The sequence below is a fragment of the Dacryopinax primogenitus genome (genome assembly GCF_000292625.1).
Source record: "Dacryopinax primogenitus strain DJM-731 SS1 chromosome Unknown DACRYscaffold_9, whole genome shotgun sequence".
Classification (NCBI taxonomy): domain Eukaryota; kingdom Fungi; phylum Basidiomycota; class Dacrymycetes; order Dacrymycetales; family Dacrymycetaceae; genus Dacryopinax; species Dacryopinax primogenitus.
Window position 1 is genome coordinate 406,409 of NW_024467206.1, and position 25,600 is coordinate 432,008.

The 25,600-nt window shown below is 51.6% G+C and overlaps 5 protein-coding genes across 5 annotated transcripts; 2 read left to right on the plus strand and 3 right to left on the minus strand.

Annotated features, from left to right (window-relative positions):
- Positions 1-1,134: 1,134 nt before the first annotated feature.
- DACRYDRAFT_94814 (uncharacterized protein) lies at positions 1,135-5,699 on the plus strand (the record flags this gene model as incomplete). Its single annotated transcript, XM_040777246.1, has 6 exons — positions 1,135-1,270; positions 1,335-2,780; positions 2,880-3,428; positions 3,516-4,101; positions 4,144-5,408; positions 5,439-5,699. 6 exons carry the CDS (start codon positions 1,135-1,137, stop codon positions 5,615-5,617), a joined length of 4,161 nt encoding a protein of 1,386 aa, XP_040628688.1. The 3' UTR covers positions 5,618-5,699.
- A 131-nt stretch (positions 5,700-5,830) lies between these two features.
- Positions 5,831-13,459, minus strand: DACRYDRAFT_100104 (uncharacterized protein; the record flags this gene model as incomplete). The annotated part of the gene is made up of 11 exons (XM_040767422.1): positions 5,831-8,325; positions 8,377-8,674; positions 8,727-9,774; positions 9,827-9,903; positions 9,957-10,223; positions 10,273-10,602; positions 10,686-10,766; positions 10,817-11,096; positions 11,695-11,744; positions 11,792-12,187; positions 12,239-13,459. The coding sequence occupies 11 exons, from the start codon at positions 13,457-13,459 to the stop codon at positions 5,849-5,851; spliced, it is 6,525 nt and encodes a 2,174-aa protein (XP_040628689.1). The 3' UTR covers positions 5,831-5,848.
- A 414-nt stretch (positions 13,460-13,873) lies between these two features.
- DACRYDRAFT_52408 (UPF0052-domain-containing protein) lies at positions 13,874-15,909 on the plus strand (the record flags this gene model as incomplete). Its single annotated transcript, XM_040775106.1, has 11 exons — positions 13,874-14,210; positions 14,306-14,533; positions 14,596-14,756; positions 14,817-14,879; positions 14,938-15,094; positions 15,157-15,207; positions 15,261-15,289; positions 15,352-15,440; positions 15,490-15,569; positions 15,620-15,674; positions 15,726-15,909. The coding sequence occupies 11 exons, from the start codon at positions 13,874-13,876 to the stop codon at positions 15,907-15,909; spliced, it is 1,434 nt and encodes a 477-aa protein (XP_040628690.1).
- Positions 15,910-16,032: 123 nt separating this feature from the next.
- DACRYDRAFT_22184 (uncharacterized protein) lies at positions 16,033-16,979 on the minus strand. The gene is made up of 3 exons (XM_040772718.1): positions 16,958-16,979; positions 16,738-16,901; positions 16,033-16,690 (listed from the first exon to the last, which is right to left on the minus strand). Exon 3 carries the CDS (start codon positions 16,598-16,600, stop codon positions 16,412-16,414), a length of 189 nt encoding a protein of 62 aa, XP_040628691.1. The 5' UTR covers positions 16,601-16,690; positions 16,738-16,901; positions 16,958-16,979; the 3' UTR covers positions 16,033-16,411.
- A 2,576-nt stretch (positions 16,980-19,555) lies between these two features.
- Positions 19,556-22,302, minus strand: DACRYDRAFT_22188 (uncharacterized protein). Its single transcript, XM_040772719.1, has 10 exons — positions 22,267-22,302; positions 22,071-22,211; positions 21,247-22,021; positions 21,126-21,197; positions 20,954-21,070; positions 20,498-20,904; positions 20,138-20,452; positions 19,969-20,079; positions 19,829-19,921; positions 19,556-19,780 (listed from the first exon to the last, which is right to left on the minus strand). The coding sequence occupies exons 2-6, from the start codon at positions 22,172-22,174 to the stop codon at positions 20,836-20,838; spliced, it is 1,137 nt and encodes a 378-aa protein (XP_040628692.1). The 5' UTR covers positions 22,175-22,211; positions 22,267-22,302; the 3' UTR covers positions 19,556-19,780; positions 19,829-19,921; positions 19,969-20,079; positions 20,138-20,452; positions 20,498-20,835.
- Positions 22,303-25,600: the final 3,298 nt, after the last annotated feature.

Here is a 25,600-nt window from a genome sequence, read left to right on the forward strand (position 1 = left end):
CGGGGGAACGGGGGGGCTTGTGCGGGCGCAAGCGCAAGGTGGGGAGAGGGAACCCCTGGTGGGTGAGGTACCGATGATGACAACCACAACCACGAAAGTAACAAACTATAACGACGAGTACGACTACGTCCGACAGAACAACCACGCTACGCATCCACATCCACAATCCGACGGGCCTGCGGCTCCGGGGCTGGGCGGGCTTGTAGCTTCAGGCATCTAGCGTCTGACGCCTGACTTCTTTTCCGCTCTCCTTATTCGTCCCCTCGTACTACCCTCCCCTCCTTCCCCACTTCCCCAGGCTCGCACCCCGAGACCAGTCAGCTCAAAATCCGATCGGGGCGAAACGAGACGAAACGAAGTGAAGGGAAGTGGTGAAGTGGGGTGAATGAGGGGGTGAATGAGGTGTTGGATTCCTATTCTGGCCCTGGGGGCTGGACTTGACTTGACTTGGATTGGATATACCTCCCCCCTTTCCCACGCATGCCCGTCTTGCACGCGTCACGTACTCCTTCGCTCGCTCGCTCGCACACCTCGCACGCGCAAGGACTCACGACCTCCTCGCCTAGTCGACGCATATCATTATTCTCTCCTTCTCTCCTCTCCTGGCCCGTTTCCTGCCACTATGCACTATCAACCCGCATCAACCACCGTCCTCTAACTCGCCTTTCCCTTCCTTTCCCGACCGCCGTCCCTCTATAGATTAACAACTTGGCACGGTCCCCTCCCGACCTCCTTAGGTCTTGTCAAGTCCCACCCCCTTCCACCCCTGAACCAGTTTCCCTTACCCTCAGTTTATCAACAGTACGCGTTATAGACATTTCTTATTCACCCGCTCCCGCAGTCCACAGTATACAGTACAGCCAAGGTACAACCTGCAGGGGTAGCGTACATGTACATTGTACAACTCAAAACAGAATGTTAACTTTATCTGGCCATCGATCGATCGATCGACATGTGATAGTGAGCCTGAGATAGTGGTGACGCTAGTGGCTGTGCTATTTCTTTATCTTGCGATGAATGACTTTTTGCGCCATCTTTCATAGTCATCGATCGTTGTTCAAAGTACTTTGTGCGTTTCATCTCTGCTATCTGCTATTTTGTCTATCGTTACACTCTTATTTATTACTTGCTGCGATGATACAATTCCGCCCTCGTAGACCGCCAAGGATAGTCGATGCTATATTCCGACATTCACACTCACACGCTACTCTTCACAAGAATGAATCCCAATCCTCAGCGCGTACTTCCCTTCCATCACTCTTCAATAAAAGTACGTCCGTAATCTCATCCTAAGACTCGTTAACCCTTCCCGGTAGACACCCAACCACCTCAAGCACCACACAACGCCGCCGGAGTGCAACTTCTCACTCCCTCCCTCCGTGCCCAACTCTTCCCTACTTCCACCTTCCCCCCACCGCCACAGCACACGATCCACCGTTCACTGGAACATCTCTCCCAGCACGGGCTGGACACTTCCTCTGCCTCCTCCCTCCCTCCCTTGGAACTCCCTCTCCCGCCCTTAGTAGGTCAAAACCTCGACGAACACTTCCACCGTTTAGGACGCGCGTATGCCGAGCCTAGTCTCTCCCTCTCACGCGCGTTCGCACGCGTTACTCTCCCCCTTGTGCCGGAAACATGGGCCCTAGTGAGCGGGTGGACGATGTACACTTCTGACGGGTCTTGCGAGCCTGTTCCCCACCTGCCGGAAGACGAACAAGCAGCAGTATTCGACGTTGAGACCATGCCGCATTATTCGCCCTACCCCGTGATCGCCTGCGCAGCAACGGAACGAGCTTGGTACTCCTGGCTCTCTCCCTGGATACTTGGGGAGTCCTCCGACCCGCAGCACCTGATCCCTCTCGGCCCGGTGGGAGTCGTAGTAGGGCATAACGTGGCGTTCGACCGGCAGAGAGTGAGGGAAGAATACGATCTGAGGGGCACGGGAACGACTTGGGTCGATACGATGAGCTTGCATATCGCTACGCATGGGATCTCGAGTCATCAGAGGCCGGCGTGGAATAAGTATAAAGCGGGGAGGAGGGCGGCGAGGGTTAGGGCTGTGGAGAGTGTGGATGCGGTAAGGGGGTTGATTGAGGAGTATGAGAGGGAGCTTGGGGAGCTGGAGGGGGAGGGGAGGGAGGAGATGGAAAGACGTATCCAGGAGCTCCAAGAGGGCCTACAAGCGCTTATACTCCAGCAAGAAGAGGGCGCAGGAGTGTTCTCCGACGACGCAGTCACAGTCTCACTCGCAGCCACCTCCGACCCCGACCCTGACCCCGACTCCGACTCCGATCTGAACGAAACCGACCCCCAGCGTGGCAAGAGATGGGAAGAGATGTCCTCCGGGAACTCACTGGTCGACGTCGCCCGCCTCCATTGTGGTCTCACGATCGAAAAAGACGCGCGGGAAGACCTGCTCACCTTTTCCCGGGAAGAGATCACCAGGGACTTACCGGCGTACATTGGGTATTGTGCTGGGGACGTAGCGACCACGCATGAGGTGTTCAGAGTTGTTCTTCCCTCTTTTCTCGCCACTTGCCCGAGTCCGGTCACCTGGGCTGGGGTGGGGACGATGGGCCAGTCTTTCCTCCCGGTCGACGAGGGGTGGGAACACTATATCAGGAAAGCGGAAAACAAGTACCGAGAGCTAGAAGGGAGGGTCAAACGGAATTTAGAGATGCTGGCTGAGAAGGCTAGGTACGGGGGGTGGGAGGGCGCGAAAGGGGACGTGTGGTTGGAACAGCTCGATTGGGAGATGAAGAGGAAGAAGAGGGCGAGAGGTGGGGGTGGGGGGGTGCCTTTGTCTCTGCTTGGGAGTGCTAAGGGCCAGGGCCGGGGCCGGGGGAGGGGCAAGGGAGGGGAGGGATCGCACACTGCAGGAGCCGGAGCAGGAGCAGGCGAAGGAGCAGGAGAAGAGCAGGGCGTACCAGCCTGGTACTGGGAATTCACAGCCCACCCCCCTCTGGCCGAACAGAACGTACGCCAGTTCCTACCCCTTGTCCTAAAGCTCTCAATAGGGGGGTCGGCACTGGTCTATTCCCCTAAAGTTGGCTGGGTGTGTAGGGTGCCGTTTACTGAGCCGCCGGTGGAGGCGCCTTTCGCGGCGGGGGAAGGGCGGGAGGGGCAGGGGCAGGGAGAAGGCAGGGGAGGGGAGGGGCAGGGAAAGGAGGGAAAGGGGCAGGAGGGGAGGTGGTACAAGTTGGGCAGGGCGGCTGCGCACAAGCTTTTGGCGAAGAGGTTCAGGGGGTTGGAGGCTGGTGGTGCTTCCCCCTCTGGGGGGGAGGGAGCGGGTGACGGGGGAGAGAAGAGCGTGTGGAGACGGCTGGGAGAGGGAGAGAGGGGTGAGCAACTGGAAGCTGAGGTTATGAGGTTGGTGGAGCGGTTGAGGGAGGAGGGGATGAGACTTGGATTTGGGCGTGAGGGCGAGGGTGAGGTTGCGCCGCACCACAAGAAGGAGAAGGGGAACGTCCAAGGGGAAAGGCTAGAGAAAGCGCAAGAGAAACCTCGGGCCCCAGACCCCTGGGAAGCCCAGCTCGACTGGACGCTCGTCACCCCCCGTCCTCCTCCCACGGCCGACAAATCAGAGACCTGGCCTAAATGGTACTGGGACCTATGTACCTCTTCCGCCCCCGGGGAGCAGCCAAAGCTGGAGATCACCCCCCGCTCCCGAGTCGCTCCCCTCCTGCTTAAACTCCGGTGGCAGGGTTACCCGCTCTTTTACTCCAGGCAGCATGGGTGGACGTATCGTGTCCCCCCCTCATCTGTGTCGACACACAAGACTCGCCAGAAGCCTCTCTCTTTTACGCATGACGATGACCTCCCCCTCGCGCAGGCGGTTGAGGGAGGGTCTGGGTTTTATAAGCTGCCGCATAAGGCTGGGGAAGAGAGTAATGTTGGGAACCCTCTGGCGAAGACGTTCGTAAAGTATGCTTCGGATGGGATCCTTACGGCCGACAATGGCGAGGACGCGGATGCGGATGCGCAGAGGTGTGCGGCGGACGCGATGGATATGAACGCTCAGTGCTCGTATTGGATCAGTGCTAGGGATCGGGTTATGAACCAGATGGTGGTTTGGCAGGATCAGGCGACTTCGGCGTCGGCGTCGGTCTCTGCATCAGCGTCAGCTTCGACTTCCCCTTCCAGTCTCGACATGGGCTTCGCGAACGAGCCGAACAACCAAGCCCCGGGCAAGAAACGTGGGATCATCCTCCCCCAAGTGATCGCCATGGGTACCGTCACCCGGCGAGCGATCGAGAAGACCTGGCTGACCGCCTCGAACGCCAAACCTAACAGGGTCGGTTCGGAGCTCAAAGCGATGGTGCGTGCGCCCGAGGGGTATTCTATCGTCGGTGCGGATGTCGATTCGGAGGAGTTGTGGATCTCGAGCGTAATGGGAGACGCCCAGTTCGGGATGCACGGTGCGACTGCGATTGGCTGGATGACACTTGAAGGCACCAAGGCGAATGGCACGGACTTGCATTCCAAGACTGCGAATATCTTGGGTATCTCACGTGATCAGGCGAAGATATTCAACTATTCTAGGATATACGGTGCGGGGCTCAAGCACGCCCAGCTGCTCATGCTACAGAGTAACCCTAAGCTGCTGGTGGACGACGCCAAGTCCCTCGTACAGAAGTTGTATGCGAGCACGAAGGGTCAGACGACGCGCACAGACAGGTTCTTCGACCGCAAGTTCTGGTTCGGGGGCACAGAGAGTTTCCTATTCAACAAACTCGAGGAGATCGCCCTGAGCGACAAGCCCCTCACGCCTGCTCTCGGCTGTGGCATCACTCGAGCACTGACGAAGGAGTATCTAGACCCGTCGGAGTACCTTCCTTCCCGGATCAACTGGGTCGTCCAGAGCTCCGGGGTCGACTATCTCCATTTGCTCATCGTCGCTATGCGCTACCTTATACACAAGTACGACATCTCCGCCCGATACCTTATTTCGGTACACGACGAACTGCGCTATCTCGTCAAGGACGAAGACCGTTATCGCGCTGCGCTAGCTCTTCAGATCGCGAACATCTGGACGCGCAGTCTGTTCTCCTTCAAGCTAGGGATGGACGACCTTCCTCAGGGCGTGGCTTTCTTCTCTGCGGTTGATATCGACAAGTACTTGCGTAAGGAAACGGACATGACCTGTGTTACCCCCTCGCAAACCGAGCCTCTCCCACCCGGTCAAAGTTTGGACATCGAGCAGTTACTCAAGGTCACTAACGGTGGTATCTTATCCGCTCCAGGGAAGACGATGCCCGAGTCGAAAGAGGAAGTTGGCGATTTGGAAGGCTACGTCCCCCCGGATTGTATGATTCACCGTTCCACCTCCCCGGCGTGGCTTCGCGCTCAGGCCACCAGTGAATTGAGCGAAATCCGCATGCTCTGGAAAGCCGAACAAGAAAAGTCGGGTGGAAACGCTCCGATGTCGCTACCCTTAGGGAAAGGGAAGAAATTGAAAACGAAGCCAACAAAGGCCGAGGGAAAAAGTGAAAAGCCGAAGCGGGCGACTCCAAAACGCCAAGCAGGGACGCAGGTCGTCACTGTGACCGCTGCCCCTATCACCCTGGAGCTCTGGGCGGAGCAGCAGGCTAATAATATCTTAATGAAGAAGATGTAACGTTTATCCTATAATAGATTTGCTGTGTTCGATTGCACACATTGTACTCTTCATCATAATACCAGTCTAGTGCACCATCCAATTGTGGATTGTGATACATAATTAACATTTCAATACACTAATACAGAGCATAAATAGAATACGACGTGGTACTGAACGTAATCAGTTTGGTATCAAGGTGTCAGGAGAAGGATATCAAGCATTGCTATTGTGCCTCTTTACTGGCGAGTGTCAAGGGTGCGATAAGCTTCCAGCTCTTGTGGTCGGGTATGCAAAGAGTTCTTCATAGAACTCCGTCTCTATGAATGCGTTTGATTCGTCTACTATCCGGGCCAGGGCGGAGGCTCTGGTCCATGGAACGAAGGGCTGGGTATCGGAGCTCTCATCTTCGGCCAGTAAATCCAGAGGGGCATATCCCATACAAATGCGAACGGCCTCGATACTTCGTCGAGTCGCCATCGCAAGAGAGCTCGCAGTCAGGTGTTGACTAGCGATGCCTCCGGACGTCAAGGATCCGCCGGTCAACATGCGAACAGGACCCAGATGAACAATCCGACTTCCGTTAGGTCGGAGTGGATTCGGTGACATTCCTTCTACCGAGAAGTAACCGCTGACCGTTAGTCTTGAAGGAGACGCAGTGGACTCAGGTGACCATTTTAACAGTGATTGCCTTGGCTGTGCAGAGGCCTTAGGATCAGGCGACAAGCTTGCTCTTGACCGAACAAAGACAGACCCGCGCTTCGGGGTTCGCGATATGCGGCGATCTCGGATCGACGCAAGCGCATTTGTCTGCTGAATCTTCTCCTGCACGAATGCTCGCATTTGTGGCATCAGTGGGGTAGAGTGCGATGTGACTAGCTCCAAGGTAGTCCACAGTAAGAAATCAATCAGGCGTGGGGGCCCAACGTGCGTCTTCGAGTGTCTGGGAGAATAAGATTGAGGTGATTGTTGGAAATTCGCCGGACGGAGGAACGACCCGTCGAAGGAAACGTGCGTATCTCCAGGCGTCACAGGTCTGGAAGAGGATGGAGACGGCGAGCCTTCCTGCTCACGAAATAAGAAGTCAGTGCCACCATCTTCCAGCAGCTCTCTCAACGTCGTCCCTATTAATGTCCATATACGGCTGGGAGCTTGCTGCAGGTCGTCCGATGCGCGTAACAAGACGATTTTCAGCGCCTGAAAGGCAAAAGTGGCCGTAGCCAACCTTTGACGGACATCATCCCTTGGAGACGCATCCTCGCCGCGGGTGGGAGACGGTTTCCTTAACTTCCGCCTATTGTGTGTCGCAGGGGCCGACTTGAGCAGTTGGCATGCTAGCAGAAGGTATGGTATGATCCGGAGCCACTGAGTACAACGAAAATCCCCTTGGACAGGCCGGCTACCTTGCACTTGTTCGCGGCTGGTTTCCATCCGTACCACCAAAGGCAAAATAAGACCACCCAATAGAGATGGCGTTGGCTGTTTGATTTCAAGCAAAGCGAAGATCTCTATGTTGCCACTCATAATCACTGTTGAGATGAGACTGACGGTGGCTCGGCGTAGGGGTAGGTCCCACAGGCGGTGTTCGCTACCTGCAGCCTCACAGATGAGCAGTGCAGGTCTGCACCATTCCACCACTACTTGGTCAACGAAGGCGAGATCGGAGGCGCCAACGGATGCAGCTACCATCTCCTCAACAATGTTCAACACCCGAGAGCAGTCGACGGTATCTCCATACATCTGAAACAGCTGGGAGAAATCCTTGAGCACGAAGCTCGTTTCTCTGGGATTTAAAAGGCCCGGTTTCATGCAAGCTGCCGCGTAATTGCCGATAAATTCGGAGATTTCGCCAGCAAAAGCCTGAGAGGAATCCTTGAGAATAGTTCGCAGAAGCGCGAGAGTCTTCCCGATAGACGATGTCGGAGGAACACCGCCAGCGGACGTATACTCCTTCACAAGATGTAAATACTCTCGTCGGAACGCTAGGAATTGTGAAGATTCGGCAGGTGTCGGGAGTATGGGTTTTTCTGCATCTGAAGGTACTTCGTTGGCTTCTGCTAAGCCGAGACGCGACGTGATGTTCTTCGAGAGAATGACGCCAAGCGCGTCTATGCCATCCCGAAGTAGATCACGAGCAGTTGTGGAGTGCTGGTAAAGCTTCCTTGAAAGAACTCGAAGCACACGGAGAAATCGGGGGGCTCGGGCAGAAGCAGCGTCATGGGCAATGATGGTCAGACATAGCCGAATCAGATTCTCCATTGGAAAATCCTCGTTTGATCGCTTAGTCGAGAGTGGAAGGGATAGTTTTGAGGCTGAAGTGTCGGAACTGACGGTTCGTGTTGGTGCTTTAGGCCTGCTATAAGCTTTGTCTACTGGCAGGGAGAACGTAGGTTCAGCCATTGTCGCGAATAACTGCTGTAGACCCGCGATGTCGTTGGTTTTCGCGCTTGATCGGTCCAAGCATTTGAAAAGATCGTAGAGCAGTGTTCCGCTATTACTCGTCTCAGCTGCTTCGCCTCCAAGCACCGTTGCAAGACAATCGATGGCTTGAAAGACGAACGTCTCTCCGTGAACAGTATAGAAGAACATGATCGCATGCTGCAGTGCGTTGCGCACACTGCTGTGAGCACTCTGCGACTTGTAGGCATTCCATATAGACGGCATAAAGAGCGCGAATCCGTTACTGTTTGCTACCAGTCTTCGGAAACGTGTGACAGCGCCCCCGTACGCTATGAATTTTCCTGTCAGTTATACCGCCTACATATGGGTGCAGGACATACCAATCATGCTATGTGCTACAATGCCGATATCTTCCGGAAAAGCTAGCAGTGTCGCGTTTACGCCTTCCAGCAAATTCGCCAATTTGGCTCTGTCGCTCAAGTTGCTGCTGAGGGACCGAAACAACTGACGGATAACCATGAGATAAGACCTGCCCAAGGTGATCCATGGCGACCATGGCACCCGAGTAGACCCACTCAAAGTCCGCTTGTGCGATGTCGACGCTGCTGAAATTGAGGGAAGCACAGGCTGGGCGGTCTTCTCAAACGTATATACGTCCTTTGGCTCTTTCACGAGTAACTGTTATGCGTCAAATTGGAACGGGAATCTTCCATGAAAACAGCCGACTGACCTGGAGCACCATCAGATTCTGAATCGTGCGAATGGCTAACATTTTGAGTTCATCGAGAGGGACGCCATCTTCGCTTTCGGGAAAAGTAGAAAGCGATCGAGGAAACATCGGGCCTGTAGGTGCAGTAGCAGGAAACCAAAGATACCCGGACGGTAAGAGGATTGCTTCGACTTTGTTACGTTTCAAGTCACGAAGGGCGATCTCGGGCACATAGGCTGCAATTCTTCTGACCAACGGCATGGTGGTGGCAAGTAGATGATAGGAATCTAATCGTTCCGTATCACGAGAGATAGTCTTGAGAAATCCGACCAAATGGTTCAAAATATGATGTGCAAAAGCCGGTGGCATTGCCGATTGCGCGAAGAAAAGAAGTCGCAAATTGTGGATAGCATCAATAATGCCGAGCGCTTCTCCAGAGAGCATTTCCATTATCGGTCTTCCTATCAATGCAGCATCGTCTCGAACGCTGGACGAAAGAATCTCTTGAGCCATCCCAGCTACTAAGGGGTCCACATTGACAGCGACAGCGCCGAGGTACGGCAAAACGGCGGATACAGAGGAAACGAAAATAACCCGTCGCTTCACTCCAGCATAGTAATTGGACGCGCTTGATTTCCGTTGCAAAAGAGCCTGTTGGCCATCGCCGGCTTGATTAGAAGTTGGCTGGTTGTTGACGGTAGGCTGCCCACTTGGGGAAGAACCGAGACGAGTCAAGAGCGATGATGGGACGAGCGATAATGCGAGGCGCTCTGCGGCTGTCTCACTGCCATCCTCGTTCTCATCTTCGACCCATCCGATTTCGAGTAATCTCTTCTTGACTTCACGGACAACTCCAGCGGTCAGGTCAAGCCCTTCCTCCTCTTCAATGGTCTCAACATAATTGCTCGAGCCGATGTCAGTGGCGACAAAGGAGATGGGTTGTCGGATTCCTTTGAAGGGGCGTCTGTGGGTCCTGTCCGTAATATGAAATTGTGCCAAGATTTGTGACCTTCGGCTCAGGAGGTTTGAGAGGCGCCGCAGAGTTCTTTGCTGCATTTCCTCATCCGAACTGAGCCATTATCAGTTCTACTACCACAGCAGCTTGTTTCATGGGGGCTAACCTGAGGAGATCCTCGCGAATAAGTGTCAAAGTCTCTTCCGAGTGTCGCTCCCCGAACTGCATAAACAAGAATGCAGCCTAATGAGGTAGAATGCTTAGAATGAACCCCGCAAAAAGAGGAACTAACTTACAGGAAGGATAAGATCATGATCGTTGTTGTCAAGGTATCTATTCCATACGACACGACCAAACAGGGAATAGTCTTCTTGCTGCAGCAAACCATTTACTGCAACCAACAATGAAAGCAAAGAGACAGCAGGAACCGAGGAAATAGTCTTCAAAACGGTGTACTTGTGAGACATGAGATCATCCCACTGGTCTATCTTTTGGCGTCCACTTGGTGGAGGGAGATTGATCTGGGAGGACAGTGTCGAAGCAATAGATAGTGGTCGGCTCCCCTGTCGTAAGTTAGCGTACCGCAGAGCAAAGAGGGAGTATGAACCGCACCTTCGAGGTTTTCGCGGAAGCAATACAGGCTGCATAGATCTCCTGTACCCTTGCGAAAGTTGCTTGAACCTCATCCAGAACTTCCTCTGTAACATTAGTGAACGATAATTGCCCCTGTGACGCATCGTTTCCGCCATCAGAAGACATTCTTGAACTCGTTGCTTTTGCCCCAATATGGGCTTCGTAACACCACGCTGATATACGCGAAAGCCATGTGGCGCTGGGCTCAAATATCAGATGCCTTGTGTCAGAACACAAAGCGAATTCGTACGCTTTGAGAGACCGGGTCACTTTACGAATACACAATAGCACATTGGCTAGTAGAACTCTCTGGGAGAACGGCAATAGTACCGCTTGTTCCTACCACCGAGTTGAGAGCTTATCCCACACAATGATGTCTGCGGGGACGTCACCTTGGCATCAATCAAAATTGCGATTTGATTTTCCAATTCAGCGGCAAAGCGAGTTATGCTTGACGAGATCCTGTCTAGTCCCTAGATGTCTGGTAATCAGCACGAGCCTGCACACTTTTATGAGCACGAACTGGAATTCCCGGGATGTCCCCACAGATCCGCCTCAATTCATGAATGAGCTCCAAAGTGACAATGCATTGCCCACTTCGGGTTCTCCCCCATTTGAGTACACTGCCTTCCTTTCCCTTTCCCTTACCAAGACCCGTACCGACATCACCAAGCAACGCCACTGCCACCATTTCAGAGTTGGACACCCAGAAATGGGGGGTTAGGTGCGCCACAACAGTCAAGGTTGCGAGTTGCGCCGCAACAACATCATCCTTCACTGAGCCAGCACAAGAGAACAATGGCCTGTAGAAATGTTGTGGATATTGCTGTCCAAGCATGGTCATCATTGTCGAAATGGCCGGTTCGGGTAGAGGTGGTCTGATCACAAAAGTCTTTGATTCAAACAATGAAAAACATTGTCTGAAGGAGATCGCGAGAATCCCACCTCAAACAAAATCGGAATTATCCGCGACATCACATCATTCCAATCGTGCCCACTGCGTGCAAATCCACTGTATAACTGGACAATGTCGGTGAGGCTGGCGGTTATCATCTTCAAATAATAAGCAAAGTCCATCGAACTGTTTTGAGCAGACCCACATGTATGCCGAGTTCTTCCACGAGCGCATTCTTTCCGAGTTCACCGCTCATCCACAATTCGGAAACTAGATTCCAGCCCAATTGTTGTTCTTCGCTTTCTCCCGCGAGCAAGACGGCGAAGAGAAATGAGGCGAACGCACCGCAAAGTTCTCGAGATTGCCATTGCCGTTCCCGCCCATATGAAACAATGCGGGATTGAAATAGACGATTGAGAAGTGATACAAGATGTTGGCGCTGAGATGGATCTCGCCTCACGATGTTTGCAGCGACTGTACAAAAGGTGCATCCGACTGTGACATACAGACCAGCCTGGATGTCAGAAAAGGAGCTCGAGGGGGCAGGCCAGAAATCCTGAATCCAGGTCAGAGACTTATCGCTATTCAAACCTAATGTCCGACCTGCAATGACGCAAGGCACCATTGCCTCTGAACATGATCTTCCGTATCGACCATGCGAGCAACGACTTGAGCAGCGATCAAGGGCATCATCGCGTGAACATCCATTTCCGTGCTTGGATTCCGACCAAGCTCTTCGTTCAAGGCGTCCACATCAACAATGATCCATTTGCCTTGAGATATATTAGAAATCACCCTGGAAATATCGTAGTTGGGCGAAATAGCGATCTGAAGGGCGAACAAAGCACGGAAACATGCCCGCAACGCAGACAGTGTACACTGCTGTGGACGGCCGACCGGCACAGTCATTGTTCGGATCATGTTCAAAAGACGGTTCAGCAGAGTGCCCTGGGCTCGACTGGCTGATTCACAGCACCAAAGCAACCGATCAATTATATCCTGGCCCACGAATCAATTACATATACATACTCGAAGTCAAAGGTCGCTTACCTCTATATCTGTTGCGGGCCATGTTCGCAATATAACGTCAAAGCAATCAACTGCAAATTTCTGTTCTTCCAGAGCATGGCTTTGTTCCGCGGCAACGAAAGGGAGAGCCAGTACTGCAAGGACTTCTGTCTCTGCAGGGAGACGAGCAAGCCAAGAAAGTCCAGGTGCCTGATATGCAATTTGAGTATAGCGAGAAAGGACATCAAAAAGAGGTTGCAGGTGGACACCGGTTACTGTGCTCATTGGAGGCGATTGTAGTTGACTAGGTGCTTTCCGCCTTCCGCCCAGCCCGAGGGTCGGTGTGTCAACTCCAGTTAATGGCACACTCAAATTGGAGATCGACGTATTCGATCCAACAAATGGCAGATGCATGCTTGAGGTCGTTAATGTCGGCGTCAAAAAGTATCCACCCGCCTCATTAATGTTGTCCGCCGTGCCCCTCTGTCTCGCGTGCGCATTCCTTGCATATTGGCTTGTCCAGCAGGCATCCCGCACATCCGTCTCAAATTTCCGTGCCTCCTGCATCTCTGCCCCTCGGACTGGCTGCGGAAGATCGATCGATCCAAATCTTGCTAATCGAGATGACTTCGGTACAGAGGCCTTAGGTCGGGGCAATGAGAACGACCGTTCGGAAGTAGCAGGAGAACCGATACGTCGAACAGGGAATACTCGATCAGAAGGTGCTGGAGAACCCAGACGTGATATTTGACCAGCTCTCACTGCTTGGCGCAGTGCAGACCATTGTTGTGAAGCGGGCGATGGTGGGCCAGGTGAGACATTCCTAGCGCGAGAGATATGGAGTTGGAGGGCACGAAACGCTTTACCGGGTGACGCCGTCTGCCCTGGCAGGGGTGTATCAGGCGTCATCGCCATCGGAGAGGATACCATAACCGGTTTGGGTGATAGCACAAAGAGAGATGGTGAATTAACGCCTGATGGCCGCGAAACCGCGAGGAGGCGAGGGGATGCGAGGGGGGATTCGACCATGGGTAATGGCATAATCGGCGTTTCTGCAGAATCGATCACTGCGGGTTCCTGGAGAACGTCTTCATCAATTGGTGGTTCCGCAGCGACCAAAGGTACAGGAGGACCAGCAGCGTCGTCCGAGTCTTTGGTGCCATGTCGTCGCATGAGCATCCCTTGGCTGCGTCTATTCGTGGGTAGAGGCCGAGCACCAATAGGCCGCCGACTAGGCAAATCGCTATCCTGTGAACCGCTCATCGTAAAGATGAACTAGTATTGTCGTTCTAGGGACGTGACAGATTCAGCATATCATAGTGGAGATTTCTCAGTTCGACACACGTCCGTTGTCGCGTTGTCGCTGCGTATACTTCTCGAAACGCGAGCCCACTCGCGGGGTCGGTCAGGGTCAATTTCATCATCATACACCACTAACTTGCTCTAAGCCTGAGGGGGAAGAAGAGTATCAAATAATTAATGCTAGACGTTCTGCATTTTATTATTCAGTATACTGCACAAGGCTTGGTCAAATCCCAAATAAATATTGTTGTGTGCAACAATTTGTGTTCTGGGAGTTTTTCCGAGCAGTTTTTCCGAGGTGCATTGCGCCACTTGAACGCGTCGTTCAGTGCGGGCTTCGAGTTCGCCGTTTTGTATCCCTGAATTCTTAGCCTAATGTTGCGACTTGCTGTGGAACCGGTTCAAAATGCTGCACAGACACTGGGGCCGCCCGACTTATCGGGCAGTCCAGGTTCCTCAGTATTTGATCTCCCAATCGGAGAACAGTCCTCGTGGAACCCACGCCCCGACCAACTTTTGCGGACACCAGCATTAAACATGAGTGGAGCGGCATTAAAAGATGACCTGGACGATATGTCTTTTGTTGTAATATCTGGGGGAACAGGGGGGAATTCCATTGTGGGTACCTTCACGAAAAGCGACGTGGTGTACGTGTTGCCGGTGTCCGATAACGGGGGAAGCTCTAGCGAGGTAAGCAATATCATCGACGCAAGTGATGAGGTTTGTCTGACATGTGTCAAAGATCATACGAGTACTCGGTTTGCATCCTTGTTTATTGGCTTAACACAGACATTGACATCCAGTAAGGCGGACCGTCAGTCGGGGATCTCCGCTCACGCCTGATCCGCCTCATTCCATCGTCACCAGCCTCATCAAGTACTCAGACAGCCACAGAAGCTATTCGGGCCCTTCTGTCCCATCGATTCTCGCTCGAGAGGTCAGAACATGGTGCCCGAGAAGAGTGGAGGGAGATCGTAGAAGGCCGTAGTGAGTTGTGGAGAGGCATACCCCCGGATCGGAAAGAAACCATACGAGGTGTGTGCATATACCACGCACATAATGGCTGAATCAAATGAACTAAATCATGTTTTTCACAGGATTTCTTGTATACTTCGAAGCAGAACTCCTCCGACATGCGCATAAGAGCTTCGTGTTCCGGAACGGTAGTGTTGGCAACTTCTTGCTTGCTTCCATGCAGTTGTTTTTGCGCTCGCTTCCATCTGCCATATTCTTGTTCGGATCCATCACGGGTGCTCAGGTACACCATAACTTTTAGAAACCTCGTCTACTCTTTTTTTGCTGAACATTTATTGAACAGACAAACGCACGAATACTGCCAACTATCGTAACGAATCATACAGTGACCATCAGTGCTGAGCTAGTACGTATTGTGCTCTCCCATTCACAGGGGAGCTCATATGCCTACCTGTCCATACCAGATGAACGGGGATGCTATCATTGGGCAGTGTGATATCTCACACCCCATCCGATCTTCCCGGCACCGTGTCAACCGTTCTAACAGTACTCGTTCTGCTGTGTTTGATGATGACGACGGGCTAGACGAGCTCGATAGGGTCACTTCTCCTGGCATGTTGCGTGTAAGACAGTTGTGGGCACGAGGACTAATATTGTAAAAGGCAATATAGCTTTCAGTAAAGGAGCAGAAGAAGAAGGGAGAGAAGACCACCGCCTCGCCGCGCCAATTAACCGTGAGTGCGATTACCCTTTCTGTACGCAACTCTCGAGTAACCATTAATGATAGGCTTACTGTATTTAAACTCGTATGGCCAAGTGAGCGCAACAGCTTCTGTGAGCTGTGATGACAGTCCAGCTAATAATACTTCGGTGACCAGGAAATATTTCCCTCGCCTAATCCGGAGTTTATAGAGAGCCTATCTGAGAAGCGAACCCTAATCTATTCATGCGGATCGCTTTGGACGTCGTAAGCCTGCATGAATCGTGGTCTCATAGAAACTTACACACGATCCCAGAATAATACCCTGTTTAGCTCTTCGAGGAGTGGCAACTGCCGTTGCCACGTCACCGAGTTTGGAGGCAAAGATTCTACTCTGTAAGGAAACACATGAGGCAGACGATGCCGGGATTGAATGACATTCATAGTAAATGCGAAGAATGATCGTGAAACACATGGATACAAAGCCAGCGACTACATTCGGTAAGTTTTGACAACAGACCACGTCAATGCTTTTCTGAAATATCCCGAAAGTGCTATTGTCCGTTCTCTCAATCGAGCGGACCTTGGGGGCCAACGCTCAAAACCGTTACATCCTCCTCGACGCAGGGAAACCCAGTCAAGTTACCCGGTCTCGGCGTACGTGACACATGTGTTTTACCTGGAGGAAGGTGAGGTCGTTGTGGACATTCCAGACGTAACAGTTCGTGGTCTATAACCGCCCGTGGGTTGGTCGCCTGGCTCATCGTTCTGTGTGATCAGAATATGGGTGTTTCCTGTGTGAGCGTACCCGGGAACATATACGAATCCACACCATTGGTGAAGATTCTGCGAGAATTCCGGTCGGAAAGGTCCTGAGGACCTCGCTTTCCCATTGTAAGCAAACGCCGGTTGGATGTCATCGATAAGCAGTCCCATGAAGGCAGCCGAACACGGCATCCTAATACGGTCGATTCCGCCATCGGCCGTGGGCGCTATCAGGGTTCTCCGCGGGAATCCAGGATTCGGGCGCTGCTGATTTTTTTTCGTTCGCGACGGCCGACCTCGGTCTATCAGTTCCCTTCCTCCGTTCATCTTTCATGGTGCCTGGGTTCTGAGCCATGCTCAAGCCAGCAGGCAGTCATGCGCTCGACTCCACGATGATGGCGCTCTCCTTCGGCCATGCATCAACCTTAAATTGTATGGCCATCTCGATATCACTGTGCAATGCAATCGGGACTCTATCTTTGGCAGGGCGATCCTTGGTCTGAAGTCTTGCCCTGATCACATCCGGCATAGCAGCTGGTCGGAAGCGCCTGACCAAAGTGTTGATGAGCGGATATACCTTCGCGAGGGGGATAAATACTTGCCGCCGCTCTTCTGCGAGTATCAATCTCTTTCATCCTTTGTCTTTCCGGTGGAGTTGTCATGCTGCGATCTTCTCCTTCAAGTCCTTCTCATAGACAACTGCCGCCTGCAATGATTGGAAGGGCGACCAGAGACCCCAGCACCGCTTTGGGGTGAGTCCATATTGTGTAAGCCTATAAGAGACTCAAATGTGAATCAGGACGACTGCTCGCCATGCTAGCCAGACTTCCACATTGCCATCTACACTACCACCTGCACCAGTGCCCCATTTCCGAGGAACGAATATGGCATATGCTCTCCCTTCTACACCTCAGAGCGAGCCAGGGAATGGCAGTGAAAAATTCTCACCCCGGAATCTTGCTGGTGCGTGAAGCCCCACATAACTGCAGCCTCATTTCCGATGTTCGCCGCCCATGTAGGTGGAACGGAGAGTCGGATGTCAGGCTCAACTTTCCCTTGCCCAATGGACACACGGCTCTCTTCTCCGCCATCCGTGGGAAACATTGATTATGCCATGCGGCAGGGACTGAGAACTGCGGAACGAACATATTTTGCCGATGCAACCTCGGACAACACTTCGCCCTCACCCAGAAGAAGCCCCACTTTGAATTATGTCTCTCCGCTCTCACCTTCCAGCCTCCTCAACAACTCAGCGTATTTACGGAATCCACCAGCGACAGCTAATGCCTCGTCACGGCTCAATACATCACTACTCCCACATGGGGGAACCCAAGCATCTCGTTCAGCGCAGGCACCAGACTCGTCCAACATCTTGCTCGTCGGCTCCCTGCCTCCTCCACCGGATCAGAGCGCTCGGCGTGCTGCCCAAGCCAGAACCCGTAAGCGCTTATGCATATACTTTGCAGTTCTCAAGAATCGACACTAATGCCGAGGCTAGATCACTCCGAAACAAACGGAGTCCAGAATGGCTGTTCGGTGACGGGCTCTTGATGCACTGACTTCGGCCGCCAAGGTGGTGACCTGCTGGATTATGGGTGTGAGTGCAATGTTTTCCTCGTTCAGAACTACGGGATATTTAGTCAGTTAGTAGAAGCTATCATGTCATCATGAGGCACCATATCGATCCGGGGCTTTCTATCCCGGAATTTCTGCTCAGCTCCAGTTGCTAAAGGGGGCAGAGCATGACTTACTACTTCGGTATTGATGATCACTTGTCTGTCAAATCCTGTCTCGGCTGTATGTTCAGAAAAAGTCCTGATGACTGAAGTTAGTGCCCGTCCCGTTCTGCTTGACCGAATCGAGAGGGCTTCTTGCTTTGTCCTGCTCCACAAAATTACGTAACCTGATCCTTTTTGCTCTTGCGTGGCATTGTGGTTGGTACTCCGTCTGAATCAGCATCCAAATGGACGGGTAAAAAGATGCACTATTTCTCTCTTCCCCAGTCCCTGCGGAGTGTCCTGCGGCGGCAAGGGTCTCCGGTGCCGAAGAATACCTTTCAACGCAGCCTCATTGCGCGATTGGATGCTGCTCTTCAGGGGATTTCGTGTTATGCAGGTTCTTTATAGGCGCAATCCGCAATTTATAAAGGCACCCGCTTGTTCCCCCTGGACAGGGCATGTGGTCTGGCAACTCTCTGATACCAGACCAAGTAAAGCACATCTCCAGCAGAATCCAACCCAGGATCATCTTCCCTTTCAACCTTTCACGCGCAGCTTTCGGGGGACGCCAGCAAGTGTCACGTCGGGATACTCCCTAATAATTATTGGCTTCATGAGACAGCCTAGATCTCCACGCACATGTCATTATCTATGCCTCCCACTCAAACGGCTGACAGCATGAGACTACGCCGGCTGACTGGCTTCCCGAAGTTGAAGGATAAAGCGAACCCGGTGTCGTGGTTTGCGAGTAGCAGGACATTGCTTCTGACTCCGCAATTCTGGGTGAAAGTGTGGGGCTTGCACAAGCAGAGATATCGATTCAGGATCATTACTTGAACACGAAAGCAATCCCACTGAACAAATGATGTTGCTTCGGCTCTAATAGGACCAGATGACCTTAGAAGCCTTTGAGGCGCACGCCCAGCAGGGAAATATATGGCCTGCATGTGTTTTAAACTACACACGCTGACTGTCACATTTGAGAGACGAACAGCTGACCGATAATGGCGCACTGCATGCGAAACAAAGTCTGCTGTCTACCCTCCGTGCTGATGGCCACCTACAAGAAAGCAGGTGCGCGTGACGATGATGTTTCTTATCATGGCCACCACAACTTCCCGGACTTTACACACTTGAAATAGAAACTTCTTGTTCAAGAACAAGCTATATCAGGACTCCAGACACTAAACGGGCTATAGCGAGGGACAACACTATGCCATGTAGCCGCGAGTTACCATATGGCATCTACATGTGTCATGCGCTCGGAATGAGGTTTCCCGATATTCAATAACTCTTTCATAGACGGGCCTATTACCCTCGTTTTCATGACCAGTTACCCCAAGTATGTCGTGAAAATGCGGAGTGGCCGAGAAACATCCGGAACAACTTGTTCCGGGTGTTTCTCGGTCACTAGACTGCAGCCAGCTGAAGAACCGTCTCAGACTGACTCTACTTCTTCAACTTTCCCAACTCCTAACTTCCGATGCCGGAAACGAGTGAAAGTTCAAGAATTTGGGTTGGGACGAACTTACCCCTTCCGAGTTACCTGGTGACCGCTGCTCGAAAATGAATGTACGGGTAAACGTCTTAGTTGGAAATTCCCAGTATTTGGCAAATGAAACTTTCAATCGCTATGTCTTCCGATGTACCACTCAGGGACGCTCACTTTTCTTACTATCACTTCTCGGAACCACGGCACAGGAACCTGCTTCGGGCCAGCCGACTCAGTCGACTTGGATCATCCTAGACGCTCTAAGAGCGCCAAACTGGATAATCCCAGGGCGCTCTCTGGGTATGGTCGCTTCGGGATAATCTCGAGCGCTCCGGGAGATAATCCGCCGGATAATCTCAGGATATCCGGTATAGGTGTCCGTAGTATGGGTGGCAGGTGTAACGTTTGCATAGTTGTACAATCATAAGCGTAATCTATCGTAGCAGACTAATGGGCAGACAATCTTCTCAGAACTCATAGGTCCATTTCGCCCCCGCATTCTCCTCCTCCCCCTCCCCGTCCCCCTCATCCTCCACCTCTTCCACGGGCTGTTCTTCCTCGTCTTCCTCTTTCAGGTGAGCGGCGACGACGTAATACTGCAGTTCCGTATAAAACTTCCCGGTGTCAACATTCTATTCAATATTAGTGCCACGTTTCAGCTCTCACAGGATGAACGGTACCTTCCAGCGCCGAGTGCGAGCTTGAATAGTGAATCTGTAGATTGTCCCAAGCTTGGAGGATAATAGTGCCTCATACCCGCGTTCGTTATTGTCCTATGTTGCTTCAGCTACGTCTTGGGACTTTTGTGGAAGACACCTACTCTCATTTTCACCAATTCCTCTGGAGCTTCATTCAGAATTTCGTCCGCCACAGGCGAGAAGGCCATGATTTTGAGCATTTCCTTGGCCTTCGTCCCTACCGTCATCACCAGCTTATAACTTTGTAAGATCAAGTAGACCGTCTGGCAACCATCTTGCTTCACTACTCACCACCAACGCTTTTCACCATCGTCCTCCGACTGAACTGTATGACTGGCGATGCCACAAGCATGCTCACGATTTTCGAGGCCCCTGTTGCAGTCTGGGTGCCGGCATCCTTCGTAAAGAGTTTGACGGTCAAAACCGGTAATCGCTTCTTCCAAGTGGAACGTATCAACTCTCGCACCATGACCGAGGTTGGACTCCAGCACGTCCTTGATAGATAACGGTGATGATCGCGGAACAATGCCGTCCCGTAGGCGAGCAGAAGCACTGTAACCAGAAGACACGTGTTTCAACCCAGGATCTTCCGGCAATGCGCTGTACCTGGAGCATCATCAATAATAATTCGCGTGTAGTACCTTGACTTACCAGTCCTTCAACTCGGTCACCCCACTAATATTGGGTTCGAAATCCAGTTTGGTGAACTTGTAAGCGTTCAAGCTTACACCACCATGATTCACCACAACAACTTTTTTCAGCAACAAAACGTCCCCGCGCTTGGCCTTGAAGTCGTCTGCTTTTTGATCCCACAGAGTCAAACGGACAACGAAGAGCGATCTGTCCACTGGCTGCACTTCTAGGCGGCGGCGTTCCGCCGTATCATCTCCTTCATCACCTTCGGCTTCTTCACCAGCGACACGCTTTTTCTTGGAAAAGGAAGCCACCTGCCCTACATGCAGAACCACACCCAGAACGTTCACGCGGGACTAGAACTCCAGGCCACGGAGCAGGTGAATGCCTGTCAATTGCATGGGCATTGCTGGTATCTCGAAGTCCTAAAAACCAGTCAGTGAAATGTCCCCCTTTCGAGCCACTTGGACGTACAGAATTTGGGAAGGAGAAAGTGGAGTTGTACTTCAACATCATTTGCAAAGGCAAGATGTCCGGCTGGAGAAATTCTTCCTTCACTGGACAGACTCGCACGTTGCTTAGTTTCATCACCTGATGCACGCTACGTGAGTAACATCCCGCCCCGCAATATCAGATCACCTCTCACCTTTCCCACAACAGCCTCGGCCATTACGCGTTCAATCACGACGGGGTCAAACGAGCCGACGAGCATCTTATTCTGCATAATGTTAGCGTAGCTCATCAAGTCATTGACATTATAGACATACCCCATCCTTATCCACAATCTTCAAAGTTAGAACAAAGCCTTCCTTCGTCTTGTTTTTCCAGCGATGGGGCCCGCTGATCTCGTATATGCGTCCATATGTCATCCAATCAAAGCGTAGGCCTGCGTTCAGCTCTGAGAACGCAATACGAGTGGGCTCCACGTGTTCCAAGGCTACGGCGGTGATGAAGTTGGACAAGTTGAAATGTTGGGTCGTCTTGACAGTTGAGACGGCATTCGCAGAAGCAGGCGATTGCCCGTTGGCTGCGGACAACCCCGTCGCGGCGGATGAAGACTTCGGTTGGCACTCGGATGAAGTCAAAGCCTGTATGTTCGAGCTCACGTTTGGGACAGACACCTTCGCATGAGGATGCATGCTGATTACTTTGCTGTTTTTGTTCAGCCCGCCGTAGGCTTGCCTGCCTTGTGGCTGGCCACCATTGGCGACAGCCTTCGACGCGGTGATGGACTTGATCGTCACGCTTCTTCCTTCCCCTCCTGATTGGGACGCGGAGGGTTGCTGTTTCGATCCGCCGTTCGAACGAAGATGTCCGCCATCGGCCCGATCCTTGGGCACAAGAGGAGTAGCGCACTGGCTCTTCGACGGGCTCGAACGTTTAAAACTCGTGCGACTCGCAGTACGAGCGCAGCTGGGGGGCGTTGTGCCAACTACCGGATCGGTAGGAACGATCGCTCCTACCCGAAGGCTGATCTCTGTTGGAGATCCGCAGATGTCTCCGGGCGTGCCAACAGGTACTCCTCTGGTGACCGTAATTGATCTAGAAACTCTTTTGAGAACAAAACGACATGTCCAAGGTGTATACGTACCTGTAGCCCGCTACCGTCTTCCTGTTCACCGACTCGATCTGCAGAAACGCTCCAGATTGGATACCCCCCTCTTCAATATACTTGTTGAGTTTCGGCGAGAGCATAACCAGCAGAGCAAATGTTCCGTCAGATATAGTAGCACTGTTTGCTACACTTAGCTCGCCGTGCTTCTACTCAAAATCCATCGTCCACTTACCCATATTCATCCCGCTGTCCTACACGTTGTCCTTCTATCGTTCCCGGATACATGTCCACCACTTGCATTACCAAGTTCTTGAAGGTTTTGTCGTAACTGTTTACAAGCGTCGCACAAGCACCAAAAGTCAGACGGTCTGCCATAGTGGTCACTGAGCGCAAAACAGAAAAGGGGTCAGGAGGACCGTGACTTGAACGCGTCAACGGAAGCATATGTCCCTCCGTTCACCCGTCCCTTAATAGTAACAACGTTCCCGATAATTCACCTTCACTTATCAGCTTCAGCATGTCTTCCTTGCAGCATTCAATTGACAACATAACACAACATAAGTGTCCTGCTACCTAAAATGCTTGCTCACCCTCAATATCAATATAGCTTTACAGGCTTATCTAGATTTTCTTCAGTACCATCCTGATAACATCCTTGAGCCCATGGCCATGTCCCAAGGCACCTGTTCAATGCACACGCCGACCCTTTGTACCACACCTGATTCAACCACTGCTGCAACTTGGAAAGAGCGTCCCACCACCTTTCCAGATCCCCCTCCTTCACAGCCTTCCCCCGGACCTTCCACCACCCGTAAATGCTCTACTTCACAGGCTGGACTCACCCTGCTGCACAATGCAAAGAGGGTGAAGGTTGTGGATTTAACTATGGATGACAACGTGTGTGGTTCATGAGCTCATGTGCTAACCCTGTCGATTTTGTGCTCAATGCTGATGCTCAGTCCGCCAACTCCTCATTTTGGCACAATAAAGCCAAGGCTTTTGAAGAAGAATCAATTTGCAAAATGCACCTCATCATTATTCTCAGACATCAGATGGATGCATTGAAGGAGGAGAACAAATGTCTATGTGAAGCACTGGAATGTCAGGATGGGCTCAGTCCTGATGCGCACTCAGACACATGATTGCCTACAGTTCTATCATAACAAACACTGTATTGTAGCTCATGACCACCTCATATTACCCACTCCAACACAAATAACCATTCTCCTCACATTACTGCCAGATCCAGAATACTACACTGTACTAGTATTAAGCAATTTCATTCCAGGGTCACATTGTCTGTGTAATGTCATGTGAAATCAAGCAAATGCACATTTACTGTCACTCCTTTTAGATTTCATGGAAGTCACATGCCTGTCCATTCCTTCCTCCCCTACCTACATACACAAAACTTTGGCTCCAAATGGAGACTGCCTTCACCAGGCATGATCTGAGTGTTGCCAAATCTGCAACACCATTACCAGTCATGCCAACATCATTCCCTCACACTCCCGTCCTGAAATCTCCACCAGCGTCTGAATTGCTCTCCAACTCCTTGACTACCTAAGCCAAGAGATGATTGGTGGTGATTCTGCACTCCTGGGAGCACACCTGTCAGTCTTAGGTGCAACCCAGGTTGAAGAGCTGACCTGCAACGTTTGCAGCACATCCAGCTCATGTGTGCACCAGATATTGTCCATGTTTCCTGGAGGAGTGTTAGATATGTTCCACAACATCATTGTCCACATTTTGTGCTGCCTCACAGCATGGAGGGTCCGACTGAGAACAATCTTTTGGTGAGGATCTGGTGATATTGCTCGATACAGGGAGGTCAATCATTCCTCTGATGCATGCTCAATGTCAGTGCAGCATATATTGGTACCCCCTCCATGCACCAGATGTCTCTAAGTACTTCTTGACATGGTCCACCACTTCATCAATTCTCCTCTGGTCCATGTCACTCAGCAAATCCTGAGTTATTAGTACTGTTAGATGGATCAGTAAGAACCCCTCACTGTGGTGCTCATGATAGTATCAGCAGATGATTTCTCTCCTGGTGACCAGTTTAAGTCTGAGGTAGAATGATTTCTGTCCTGGCAACCAGTTTAAGTCTCAGGTAGCTCAACGTGGTCAAGGTCAAAGAAACTGCTGGCAGTCTGTGTATGTTGGTGGACCCTACTGCATCATGCAAACATGAGGACTCCTTCTGTACATGTATATATATATATAATATTAATAGAGCATTGTACATCTTCTATGTGCTAATCTCTGGTTCTTCACTGATGCAACACCAATATATCTCATTTGGAGGCTTCTCGATGCTAGAAATTGTCTCTCACCACATTGCAACACAGTCTGCAAAGGCATTGTGTCAGTGTGGATAGCACCAGGCATGCTCAATGTCTGGGTTAAAGACAACACAAACATTCAACTAAGCATGTGGTCATAACACTCGAAACATGGCTGACCCCCAAACACTTGCCATGTGGAATAGCCAGGTTTGCCACCTACAATCCCTCAAAACCAATACCTTCTCTGCTTGACTTAGCAAAATGCCTCCTCGCATATGAGTCCAATCATGGGGACATGGGTTTCACCAGATCTGGAGATGTGACTAGTGGGAGTCTGCACCGCACTGTGTAAAAACATTTTATTTAGCAAAGATAGCTGATGAATGCTCTAATCAGCTTGTCTTGCCCTTTTTCAACCTCCCAAGGAGGACGCTGTGGATGTTATTGACAATTGGCATGTGGTACCAGTGGATGGTCTCCACTACATTTTATTCGTAATTGTCATTACAGAATTGAACTGTCAGGCCCAGTGCATGTCAGGCACAACTTAGTTTATCAATTTATGAGATCCTACGTGAGCCCAGCCTATTTCATTCATCTCCCTTCACTAATCATAGGGTTGCAGCAACAATACCACCAAACAGGCCTCCTGCCTTGCCTAGATGTGCCTTTTAACATCACTCTTCCAGATGGCACTGTCAATGTCATTGCTTCCTTTCAACATGGCTTAACATTGATGCAATATTCCCAACCTTCTCCATGTCCCAACATTGCACCAGTGGCCATTCAGCCAGGAGACGTGCAACTTGCTGCCATCATGCTGTCTCCTCCAGTTTCTATTGCTGAAAGTGTACCTACCACCCAAGATGCTCCGCCATCTCAGGAGATCATGCATGTCATAGGTGGCATTCTCCATAACTTTTCCATTCCCAATACCCTTGGATCTGCCAGCTTGTCAACTCCCCAAACCATAATAACAGCATTCTCTCATGGGTTCTCACCCCAGACTCTTGCATGATCCTCCCTTGCCTCCTTCCAATTGGCCTCACCCAATCAAAGATGTGGCAAATGTCCATGATCAGTCCATTGACTTCCCTCAGAGCCCCTCCACCCACAGTTGGCATCCCAGCCAGCTGTCAGAACATAATTCAATGATGAATTGGCTTGAAAGTTATGTGGGGAGACAACTTCCCATGCAGTATCCCCTACCCAACGTCTCAGACAACTTACTGGAGGTGTTTCATGTGTACTTTTATGAGGAAGGCACTGATATCA